The sequence below is a fragment of the Syngnathus floridae genome, chromosome 5, assembly GCF_059516105.1.
Source record: "Syngnathus floridae isolate MCC-2025c chromosome 5, RoL_Sflo_1.0, whole genome shotgun sequence".
NCBI classification, from domain to species: domain Eukaryota; kingdom Metazoa; phylum Chordata; class Actinopteri; order Syngnathiformes; family Syngnathidae; genus Syngnathus; species Syngnathus floridae.
The window spans coordinates 14,660,075-14,673,255 of record NC_142417.1 but is presented as its reverse complement, the minus strand read 5'-3'; the positions used below and the strand labels follow the sequence as shown (position 1 = coordinate 14,673,255).

At 39.7% G+C, this 13,181-nt stretch overlaps 1 protein-coding gene across 4 annotated transcripts in view; it reads left to right on the top strand.

Moving 5' to 3' along the window:
* The window catches only part of zmat4a (zinc finger, matrin-type 4a), a 96,101-nt gene that overhangs the window by 41,684 nt on the left and 41,236 nt on the right, over nucleotides 1-13,181 (top strand). For 2 of the 4 annotated variants that reach the window (XM_088376732.1, XM_088376731.1), the window contains exon 6: nucleotides 2,890-2,986. In XM_088376732.1, the coding sequence (XP_088232858.1) occupies nucleotides 2,890-2,986 (97 nt within the window). Of the gene's footprint in view, nucleotides 1-2,889; nucleotides 2,987-9,532; nucleotides 12,867-13,181 lie in introns of those variants that run through there. The other 2 variants (XM_088376734.1, XM_088376733.1) reach the window with 2 other exon arrangements.

Here is a 13,181-nt window from a genome sequence, read left to right as displayed (position 1 = left end):
AGCCTGTTGTTGCTATTCAATGAATTGGAGTGACACCGATGGTTTTATAAACATGTTATTCATGTAATAGTTGTCCTTAATCACTCTATATGTTACGTCAGGCCCGTTCTCAGCTCTTTGTTTGAGTTTGTCACGTTAGCATACCTATCGTTTAGCCTGTTGTTGCTATTTAATGAATTGGAGTGACACTGATGGTTTTATAAACATGTTATTTATGTAATAGTTGTCCTTAATCACTCTATATGTTACATCAGGCCCGTTCTCAGCTCTTTGTTTGTGTTTGTCACGTTAGCATACCTATCGTTTAGCCTGTTGTTGCTATCGTTTAGCCTGTTGTTGCTCGTTCATGACTGTTTTTGGTGTGGGATTTTGTCGAATAAATTGCCCCCAAAATGCGACTTATACTCCGGAGCGACTTATATATGTTTTTTTTCACTTTTTGGGGCATTTTATGGCTGGTGCGACTTATACTCCGGAGCGACTTATAGTCCGGAAAATACGGTACTAATAATAATAATAATAATAATAATAATAATGATAATGATCATAATAATGATCATGATTTTTTCTGGTTCGTGTACGGTATGTTATTTCTCTTTTCAATCATCAGAGGTTATTATAAGTTAAGTACAGCCATCCTTTGCCATGTGTTTAGACTTTTATACAAGAATGCATTTGTGTCACATAAATTGCTGCACTATTCATGAATGACACAAATTAATTCTTTTGCCTCTATCATTTTGTAATGAAGTGGTAAATCATCCTATCAGACCCAAGCAAGTATCATGTTTTAAAGAATAAAATGCAGTGCACATGGTTGGTGGTAAACCTCTGGATGAGGATTGGGAGTGGGTTGGCTGAATGAGCCTGCTTTTGCTGCCAAAGCACTTCTGTACATCTTGTCTTTGCCACTTTGATCTCATTTTCTTGTTTATTTGATGCTGCTTTTCCCTCTATTTGACCCCAGCATCATCCTCTCAATCTGCTCAGTCCGCTAATATAATTTACAGCCTGACTCTGCAGATGTACATATGATGAAATACTCAGCAGCTCCCATGAAAGGAGTCCCATAACCCTGGAATGTGCTGCATTGTTGTAGAAATAAATGGTCATCCATAAAAACATAGAAAGGCGAAATTACAAAATATAGAGGCCCAATTGTTATAATAGTCATTATAGTATTTGTTCATGTATTTGGCAGGAACAGTAGCCATAGCGTGACCAAACTGCTTTGTTCCAACAGGTCTATAGGACATTGTTGTTTTTTCTTATTGTTTTTTGAGAGTTTTGGTTTGTTTTTGTTAATGATAATAATAATAATAATTATTATTATTATTATTATCATTATTATTATCAAGAAAAATAATATTTACATTATTGGTGTTTGTAATATTTACAAACACCAATAATGTAAATATTAGCCTGAGAGGAAAGGTGGCGAGTCGACCTCATACAGTAGTTTTCTGTGGCTGTGGTCCATACTGATTCTCCCTTCTATGAAGTTAACAAAAACAAATTACTGTATTGTTTTCTGTTGCTCTGTGCATGGAAAGGATTCAGGACAACTGAGAGCGGAACATTGATGAGGCCAGAAGGCTTAAGGGACAATACCATGAGTTTAGAGCCAAAGGCAGCTGAAATGATTGATAGTCAGGCTGTTGAGTAATCCGATAGTTTGAAAAGCAAGCAGTCAAGGCCCACCACAGAACAGAGCAGACATCTCATAATTTATAAAAATAAAAAGTTTGTGTTGAAATGGCAGGATTTTGTGACCAAAAAAAAAAAAAAGACCTAGATAAGTCATGTCAAAACTTTTTATACCATTAACGTGTCCATTTTTGGAGTAAAGTAAAAATCTAATAAAATAATCTGGTTTCACAAGTTTGCCCACCCTCATACAACTGTGATGTTGCTGTGTTCAGAATTAACCAAGCACAAAAACTCAAGTTGAATAGGAATCTGTAAACACAGAAAACTGCTTTGGGAGAAGCCTGTGGCCATAGTCACAGTGTGCTGAAATAACACACCTGCAAGGAAATGAAATTTTGTATGTGATATGGCGTGGCTCCTTCTTTTCTCAGCCCATATATTTTTAAAACGTCATTTGAAAAATGGTCACACAAGAGTTAACTTTTGCCCGTGTTCCCTCTCATTTTGTCTGCATTACACTGGTACAGCTTTGCATATTGGGTTGCCCCAGCTATTCAGACGCAGAAATTTAGATACAAAATCAGCAATTGCACTTCATCTCAGGTATGATAAATCACAATATGTGTTACTAAAATGTGCAAAATCAACTGTGCCGAAGTTTTGCACTTTAAGCACATGCAGTCTTGGTTGGGCCGGCCGGGTTAGTCGAACAGCTTCCCATCTAATTGCTTGATCAATCAAGTATGCACAAGCCTGCAGTAAATTGGACCCTCAAAGTTGCTCAGCCTAGAGCAGTGGTTCCCAAACTTTTTCAGACTAGCACCCCCCTGGCTCCCCAGTGAATTCCTAGCGCCCCTCCCCCCCCCCCCCCCCCCCCCCCCGTCGACTGACTCGTCCCACCGCACATGTTGTGTACAAATCGTCGTCCGTCCACCCCCCCACCCCCGTCGACTGACTCGTCCTACTGCACGTGTCGTCAAACAAACGTTCGAACTTCTGACTTCGGACTGCCACCCCCCTACCGCCCCCTTCAACTTCTGACTTCGGACTGCCGCCCCCTACCGCCCCCTTCGTCCTCACCGCCCCCCTACCGCCCCCTTCGTCCTCACCGCCCCCCCAGATCTTTCCACCGCCCCCAGGGGGGCGTTACCGCCCACTTTGGGAACCACTGGCCTAGAGTGATTGATTTCACATACACACAGCCTCTAAAGTGGATGTACTTTGTTTTCGTACTTCCAGGTCTGAAACGAAGCTATACCTGTGAAGTGTGCAGCGTGACATTGAATTCGGTGGCACAGTACCACGCGCATCTGCAAGGCTCAAAGCACCAAAACAAGTGAGTTGATCACGCCACTGTGGGGTCCCAAAGTAGAGCTCGTTTTAAGTAATGATGTTGATGTACCTAATGCCAAATGCTACTTCTCATTTTGGCATGAAAACTGTTTTCCTGGCTTTCATCTGTGTCCTTGAAATCCCCTGCACCCCAGGAAGGCCTGTGTGCATTTTAGATACAGCACATTTCACATTGCATGCATTAATCATGAGAATATTGTGGAACGAGGCAATGCTGAGACTGAAATTTTAGATGGGCTTAATTTGCTGGGGGCATCCGGGTAGTCCCATTACAGTTTATCTTCTTCCCAAAAACTGTGAAGCAAGTATGTCTCATTGGGTAAAAAAAAAGTAGAAAATCAATAATATTTGTAATCTTCTAAAAGCTGGTTATGGTAACAATATCTGCTTTACAGTCAGAGGATCCAGATCTCAATTGGCACATCTCTGAGAGGACGTTTTCCTCATGCTAGTATGGGATTTATCAGAATTTTCTCACAAATTCCCCAAACATGGGCGAACATAGTTCTCTGAATTGTTTATAGGTGTGAATGGGATTTTGAATGGTTGTCTGCATATAGGTATATGTGCCCAGTTGACAACCAAATCTGTGTTTATAATGCCTTTCATCAGAGGTCAGCTGCGATAGGCACCTGTCCTGTGACGCGGTCTGAAAAATGTATCGAGGGATTTAGAGAAGTGCACAAAACAACATAGTAATTCATTTTAATCATCATTATCGGTTTAAAGTCCACTTTCCAGACTGCCGCTGGGTTGGACTGGATTCTCAATATGGCTTTCTTCCACCGGGGGCGGTCCATGGCCATCTCGTGGTTGAGAGTCCTATATTGAGAACATTTTTGGAGCAAAACTTTTTACAGCCGGATGCCCTTCCTGACACCAACCCAAAGGGACATTGATTTTCTGTAGGGGTTGACTCCCTTAGCCCATTCCTCTCCCGAGGAACCCACTGGGCAGTGGAACTATTTAACCCATAGTTGGGGGCTGGTTCGTGGGCACCAGGTCGTGTCCACACACCGGTGGGCCTGTGTGCCGCATGTCTAGGGGCCAAACCTCCTCCGAGTCCCTTGTAGTTTAGCCTGGGTCCGTGTTGTACCCAGTTACCATGTGTCGCCGCGTGGAGGCACTACATAGGGCTTGCTGTTAGAGAGGCTATGTACTGGCAGGGAGAGACTTACGCACTCGGCTCTCCGGTTCGCATACTGCTAGCCAGCAGTGAGGGTTGACAGTGAGAAGTGACATGCACTGGGCACTCCACCAACACACTAGACGCATCATAACAACCCGAATTGGTCTTATGAAGTCAGACACATAGTAATTAATTTTAATGTTGCTGTTAAATCAGCAAATTATATGGGCAGTTTCTGTAACCATTCAGGATCAGAAGATCTCCCTTAAAAACTCACTGCAGACCAAAATACATAAATTGACTTGTTTAAATATGTAAACAGATTTTTGCTCTGGTAAATGAGAAATGGTCTTTTACTTGTATAGTAAGGACTAATAAGGACCTCAAAACGCTTCACACTGACTTCTTCATTTACCTACTGATAGCACCTTATTTATTTATTTATTTATTTATTTATTTATTTATTTATTTATTTATTTATTTATTTATGCATTTACTTATGCATTCATTCATTCATTCATTCATATTAAACCAAAGCAGGGCCACCTCAGGAATTTGTTTGACAAATAATACATGACTTGCTTCTTCAGGAATTAATTCCTCCTGTGAGGCAGATTCTTGTTGCACAAATCCACAGGGATGCTGGCTACACAAGACGTGACATACCGTTTAACAGCTTCATGCTTTAGTCATGCATGCCTGCACTGCTTGTTGGAGCTGTGGGGTTTCCATGCACATCTGCTGTTCCAGTCTCTGTCACACGCAAGCACACATACATGCTTACAGATGCATGAACAGTACCTATACTGAGCAGGCTCCTACAGGGAATTCAAACCACACGCGAACCCCCGAGGCCACCACTTCCTCCACAACCAGCCTTATTTACCCCCATGTAATCCACAACGAGGCCTCTGTTAATTTTTCTCGGTGATTTGCTTAATGTAATCTTCCAGTGTATAGTTCAAGTAACATTTAGTCATTTTTATATACTGTCTATATAAGGGGTAGCCGACTTAAATGATAGATGGGGTCACCATTTTACAACAACGCTGCTGGGACCACACACTTCCTTACCAGATGTATGAAAAAAAAGGCTATTTTGGTATGGACAAATCATGTGCTTATGTCAATTCAATTATAAAACATGTTTCAGAATCTGAAACTTTCTATTGTCCCTAAACTAATGTTGGAGCAGGAACACATTGAGGACAAGGCACACAATGACAAAATAATATAAGACATAATTTAAAACAATCTAAAACCCAGACTCAAGAAGACAACAAAATAAAATGAAACAAGTCAAGTCAAATTTATTTATATATCGCCATTAATCACAAAAACATCTCAAAGGGCTTCACAAAGGGCTCTGTTGACACTCGACATCCCGTGATCTTAAACCCCTGGAGGGCAAGGTAAATCCCAATTGGGGAAAACTGGGGACAAATGAGATACCTTGGAAAGGGCCCACCAATGGGAGGACTATCGAGCTGCGATGGCTGCAGAGCTGTCAACATTTACCACACAACATTAAACAATGCAAAGAAAAGGGAATGTAGATGTCCGTAATCAAATAAAGAGCTGCAGAAAGACGGCCTCAGTCATTGTGGCAGCGCCTGTGGGAAGGTGGTCCACCTCAGCTCTCGTCGCTAACTTCATTTTAAATATGAATTTAATTTCTTTTAATTACACCCTAAATTGTATTGTTTTAATGAACTGCCGATCAGAGACTGTGGATCATGTGGAACATTAAATTTACCTGAATGTTTTATTGTGCATTAAAAAAAAACTGGTTTGCATTTATATTTTAGATTGTAATTTGTTGATTTCCATGTCACTATTAAAATGTATTTTTGTTTTAAAAAAGTAGATCCACCCCATTACCTTTTACTTTTTAACACATTGACACACCTACATATGATGACGTATAGAAACTTGACTGAATGCAATTTGCTAATGACTGCTTTTGAAGTGTAATTGGCAGGCTTGGGGTGTTTCTGCAACCTTTGTTGCATGCCCTCTCAGGCATGGCAATCTCCAAAGCCCACTCCATCCTGCTACTACAAATAGCCATCACCTTCCTAATGTTTGTCTTCCTTTCTGCTTGAACCCATAACACTCCTTGCATGATTCATTGCCCCATAAAACAAGGAATTTGATTAAAAAAAAACATTAATTCTTGAATACACAACTATTGTTTTGAAGACATTGTTTTCCGCAATTTAAAGCAGTTTGCAGGTGCTTTAACACTTGTAACATGCTTTAATGAAAAGGGTCAATAATTATGGGACAATGTACACACCTTATTTTTTTGTCTTGTAGAAATGAGCCCATTTAGAGCTTATCCAATTTAATGACTGTGGGGTGACGGTTATAAAAATTAGCTCAATTTTGATAATGTAATTCGGAACGGCTTGCGCACACACGATTTGGTTAATGCCAGATAACTTGAGATTCACTTGGTTGTTTGCCTTCACACTTGAGGGGTGATGCAACCTGAAAGCAAACTATTTGCAATTAAAAACTCATTTGTCTTATGTTCCATAATGATTTAAAAGAAAACATATCATGGAAATAATGAAATATGCTTTGAAGATAGATATAGTACGTGCTATTTATAAATGACTCCGTCAGTAGGAAAAGCAATGTTATGAAACATTGGTGACAAAAAAGTGGTTCCTGTGCACTGAAGCAGAAAACAGCTGCATCCACTTTTCGGGAGGTAATATTGTTCCAAAACTCATCCTCCAGTTGTTTAATGACTGTCATTAAGAGCATCACACAGCTTGAACTCTACAGAGCGCAAGGCTATTTTCACACCGTGGAACTATTAGTTGCTCAGCAAGGGGGGACAAATTTCCATGACAAGATATTCTCCTAGGCATTGGCAGTTACAGATTAGGTTGGACAAATGACAAAAGCGACACCACATGCTTTTGACTTTGATGCCTGATTTTGCTGATCAAGTCTCAAAATTAAAACCGAGCACACTACATATGTGCAGCTTTTCAGTGCAGAGCAGGATATGGTAAATCTCAAAGGTGCCTCTTCCTTTTCAACACCACGTGGTAAGACAGGAAATATCATATAAATTTATCAATTAAAAAAACAATTTGTATGACAAAAATAACTAATAAACATTGCCCCCCCAAAAAGCATACATTATTATTCATTTTAGCCAGGTATCCTACTGCCCTTTATTGAACATAGAATCAAATATGTAACCCACGTTTGTATAGCAAGGCAGCTTGTGTTGTACATTTCATACACAAAGTAAACTAATGAGCGCCACAAAGTTAAGAGTACAATATCAAAATAATCAAAAACAAAGTACTGTCATGGATGAGGTAGGGCAACCATGTGCAACACCATCTCTTTATTTAGGGTAAAGGGAAAAAGTAGAAGAAACAGAACTGTCCAAGGTGCTGATGGTGCGAAAATGTGGCAAATACAGAAGATATATTTTACTAAAATTACTTCATTGAAGTGTACTCGTGGTGGTCCCACGTTACGGTCTTGCTGAGGAAAGGGAGCATAATGTAAAGTTTGGTCAATATCTTTTGTCCCGATTTTTGTGTCTAGTCTTGTATTTGCCAGAATAATCTCCCTCTCTACCTTTAATGCACGGCGCCATGCTGGAACGGGTGACATCATGTCATTGACGTCCCTTTCACCCACCATTTGTTAGAGTGGATAGCCAGATTGCTTGCCTTTGGATGGAAATCATTTCGTTCACAAGGTGACTTTAATATTTTTACGAGGGGACTTTAATACTTTCACTACGTGGCTTTAATAAGCTGCCATATGAGAGAAAAAGTCCACTGTACGCCAGGTAGTCCGCCAAGCAACTACCAGCACATCTACAAATTTGGTTACAAAAAGTAGACTAGATTTTTTATTCAGTAAAAGCAGGTCTAACTCATGGCGTTGGCAGTGTAGCAGGATTTGTGTTGTTGAACGGGGTGGAGTCAGACAAATTTGGCGCAGCGGACTTGTGTGGTTTTAGTCATCGGATTTCATTCATAAATATGACAACAGCATCGGACAACCCCTCTGAATCATTGTAGAAATCAATATTGTCATCCTTAATATGTTTTATCATGTCTATCCTTACCGAGGGGAAGGGGTCACACAGGAGTCGCACAGGAGTCTGTGCACAAACAGGGATGCAAGGCAATCGGCCTTCAATTTCCTGTGGATGTCAGATACGTGACAAACTTCATCATTTATACCATCTAATCTGCCGGACCCCAGCGAGTCAATTTCTGCATTGGTGCAATTTCACCACACTGATTTCTATCAGGATGGATTGGAGCGCACTTTGTTTGGCCGGTCGTCTTGGTCTATTCCATAATGGTGCACTATGGCGCAAATACCCCGTTATGCCCAATGCTACCTGTGTCTAGGAAAATACTAAATGAAACAAAACCCCACTCAGGCGTACAGCTAGATGCCACTTTTTGCTAGACTTGCCCTGTGCACAAAATTGGGCCCCAAAGTATCTTCTGGATATCCACACACATTCCTGCTGGACATAAAAAGGCAGCTTTGCTTGAAAAAAATTAAGACTAATAATCATGGCACATGACAATAATAATAATTAAAAATAAATAAATGATAATAATAATAATAATAATCATGATATCCATCCATCTATTTTCTGTACTGCTTTGTCCCCACGGGGGTCGCGGGCATGCTGGAGCCTATCCCAGCAGATAATAATAATAATAACAGCACCAAGGAATGTCGATCTAACTTAATTAACAGATAAATGCACCCCAATGGCAGTGAAAGGCTAGCTACTGACATCTCATGAGCTGCAACAGTAAGCGATATCCTTGAGCTACTAAAGAAACTCTGCATGTCCCTTTAGTTTCTTTTTTTTTTTCAGCCACCTGATCCAGTCTAAATTTTGTTTGTTCCAACTCGCCTAGTTGGCCATTATCCACTTGTCTCATTATCCTTTCCTTTCTATATACCCCTTGATCAACGTGTTGACGTGTGGTTGAGCAAGTGATTGATTAAAAAATTACTCCAGCATGGTGACTAGATTGTCATTCGGACCCTGTAGTTGTACTGCCAGATGGATTGTTGATCCTTATACTAGACTATGCTGGCACTGTACTTGGTGCAGTTACAGCACTACTAAAAATAATTTAAATGAAACTATGTATGAAACCAACAATATTTTGTCTCTATGCGTGTGCATGTGCGTGCGCATGTGGCTGCAATGAGATCTAGAAAAATTGTCACAAAAATGTAAGTTTTCGTGTGTTAATGTTTTTTATTAAGTTTTAGTCGTATCATGAGTGAACCACATTGAATAAATGCATTGATGAATGTTTTATCATTGAAGATACAGTATTGGTAATTCAACTTTTCCTGTCTCTGTTCCTCCAACAGTCTGAAAAATCAAATATGTGTCCAGTGAACATGAGACAAACCAGCAACACTGAATTGATGTCAGACAAGCTGTGGTCAGCTTGCCCTACTTTTTTTCTGCCTCTACTCTGCAAACTGTCTTCACTCACTCGTCTGTCTTCAATGAATACCTTTTTCATTTTCATTTATTTGTTTATTGTCTTTCCTGTTGCTGCATTGCAGCAGCTATCTCACAGGAAAGTGACGGGGTAGGTAGGGGTCAGGGGGGTCTACCTACAACAGGACAGTGAAAAGATTATCTTTGCATGGCTCTAAGTATTGACCATTTACATGACAGCTCATCTGTTGAAGCTGTTTAAACATTTATTTTATGCTGCTAGTCAAACAGAATTAAAATTTGTTGGTTCATGGCAGCATTTCTTCATTCAATAAATTACAAATGGTTGTTTGCATTACAAAGGTATGCTGTAACACCTACCTACAATAAATTATTTATTTATTTATTTATTTAGTTATTTATTTATTTATTTGTTCATTTGTTTATTTATTCATTTATTTATCTATATGGTATTTGTTTTCCTATTTTGCATGAAATGGCATTAAGTTTGGACCAATTGTGTAAATTGCGGTTTCATACTATACGTTTTATGCAATGTAAGAAATTACTATTGTAAAATTGTTTAGAGATGAGCAAAGTTAATGATACAGTTAAATCTAGATTAAACATAAACTATTTAGACCAGAAACAAACTACTGACATTACACAATAACAAAACGAGACTGTACTGTGTGTAAATCCTAACCAATCACAATGTATTGCTTTTAAATTACTGTTGGAACACATTTCCATTGTGATTTGGGCTGTCTGAATTTGTCGCATTCATAGCACCAACTATTGTGTTAGCTTGAAATCTGTGATACTTGTGTTTTATTTCACATTATAACTCTAAATAGGGCGGCACGGTGACGCACGAGTTAGCACGTCCACCTCACAGTTCAGTGGTCCAGGGTTCGACTCCGGCCCCCGCCTTCCTGTGCGGAGTTTGCTTGTTCTCCCCGTGACTGTGCAGGTTTTCTCCGGGTAATCCAATCTCCTCCCACATTCCAAAAACATGCATGGTAGGCTGATTGATCACTCCAAAATTGTCCGTAGGTGTGATTGTGACTGTGGATGGTTATTGCCTACCGCTCAAATACTGCTGGAATAGGCTCCAGCAAACCCGTGACCCTCGTGACAATAAGTAGCCCGGAAGATGAATACATATTAAATTCCAATATATAATATTGATGAGTATATTTGGAATGAGTGGTCAACATAGCCTTGAACTCATGGAATGACCAGCAGCTAGAAAGACTTGGTAACATCACACGATCACCACACAGATCAGATCACCATTGTTATTTTAGATTTCTATTTTTATATATATTTAATGTCATTAAATTTTGTTTTCAATTTGAAAGTCAATTTCCACTCTCTTTTCAAGGTTAATTACTTAGTATTTACAGTGCAGGTCACAAATTATGTGTTTGACTAAAATTATAACAGTAAACAGGTTTCCTTCCTGCAGAACTGCATTTTTTTTCATGCATTACTTTATGTATGTGGTTAAATAATATTGACTTTGGAATGATTCCTCTGGTTAGGACAACTTCCGTTTAGTGTTGTCTTCATCTCAGGGAAATGGACTGTTTTTATGTGTGTATGTGGCTGCTGTAGAGAAATGTGTGTATATATTTGTCAGCATATATACATATATATATACAAACTTCATTTCACTTCTCAAATATCACTGTTTGTCTGCTATATGATATATTTAACTGAAATTGCTGATTCGAACAACTAATGATTTATAAAGGAAAATCTTAAAAATGATCAGGGGTGCCCAAACAGATATAGGGTTCAATCCATAGTAAAGTTTTGAAATAATATCATTTGTTCAGAAGTTATTCACTGCTGTTAGAGGTTCAGACTCCGAGCTTACAAGGTAATTCCAGGTGCTGTATGAACTGCAAAGCTGTGGGGTAAAAATGTAACTTTACTGGCAGCTGGAATCACATAACGATGACTTTGTAATGCTGATTAAGGGAAAACAACATAATGATGACTAAACCAGTCAAAAATGAGATGCTACTGTTGGCAATGCAAACTAAACCTTTATATAAATATATGTTTTTATATTGCAAATAAAAATTGCATGTGTGATGTGAAATATTGCAAGTTGGGGAAAAAAAACAATGTGAGATGTGCTTAGCTCATTTAGAGCAAGAACAATAGATTTTCAACAGGCACACCTAAATCTCGATTTAACTTGCTTCGATCTTCCGTGATTTTCTCTCTAACGCGGTTTGGTCATGGACCCCAATTTTTTTTGTCATAAATACGTTTTCAAGTAGTATTTTAAAATTACAGATATAAGGACCATGTGAAGCTAAATGACTAGCGCGTAAACCCGAGTGCTAGCCCTGGATAGCGGCTTTAGCGGAAACACCTCATCCACACAGTCACTCACAGGTTAAAGAGCGTGGCCGGACACAGTATTGGAATAAGTGGCTGCTTTATTATCTTCCATTTAATAGACATAGCATCACAATGACTTGCATGATATTGTCAGCTGCGTATTATTTCTTTTTTAAGAAAATGCTGCTGACCTCGACTCCGGACGTCGTGAGTCGATGGGGAGAATACTTCGAAGACGTCCTCAATTCCACCGACACGCCTTCCATTGTGGAAGCAGGGCCTGGAGACTCTGAGGTGGACTCTCCAATCTCTGGGGTCAAAGTCACTGATGCAGTTAAAAAACTCCTCAAGGGCAAGGCCCCAGGGGTGGATGAGATCCGCTCGGAGTTCTTAAAGGCTGTGGATGTGATGGATGGATGGATGGATGGATGGATGGATGGATGGATGGATGGATGGATGGATGGATGGATGGATGGATGGATGGATGGATGGATGGATGGATGGATGGATGGATGGATGGATGGATGGATGGATGGATGGATGGATGGATGGATAGATGGATGGATGGATGGAAAATGTCAACAGACTTCGATGTGTGGTGAGCGTTCAAGGTGACAGATGGCAAACGGCTGCCCAACAACATGCATGACGTAAATTAAAATAAGAAAGAACCCTGCCTAAAATCATGCCTGTCTAAAATAAAACAAGACTTTCTGTACAACGCGATTTCGGGGTTAACGCGTTTCCCAAATTATGGACCCCAAATGCCACGTAAAATCGAGATTTAGGTGTATTATTCAAACATCACCCCCATCTTTCATCCATTAACACCCTTGTGCTTTGGGTAATGTGCTTCATCGTGTCTGGAAAATACAAAATAAAAGACACTTACTCTTACACAGACTGCATGACTTTTTATTGGCGAGGCAACCCGAAATGTGGACTCATTTTTTTGGGTCAACAATTGAATACAGTTGTAAGCAAGCTTAAACTAAGGATGCATTTGTTGGCCTCTTATGAAGGCTTAGCTAGGGAAATGTCTGAACAATATCCTAACATGCAATTTAAGCTGCGATCAAGGAACACCAACACTATACACCACAGATCTACAACTGCGGTCCTTGAGGGCAGCTATCCTGCATGATTCAAATGAGCAGCCCATCAGCAAGCTTTTTAGGAGCTTGATATCAATCCTGGCAGCAGCAACAAAAA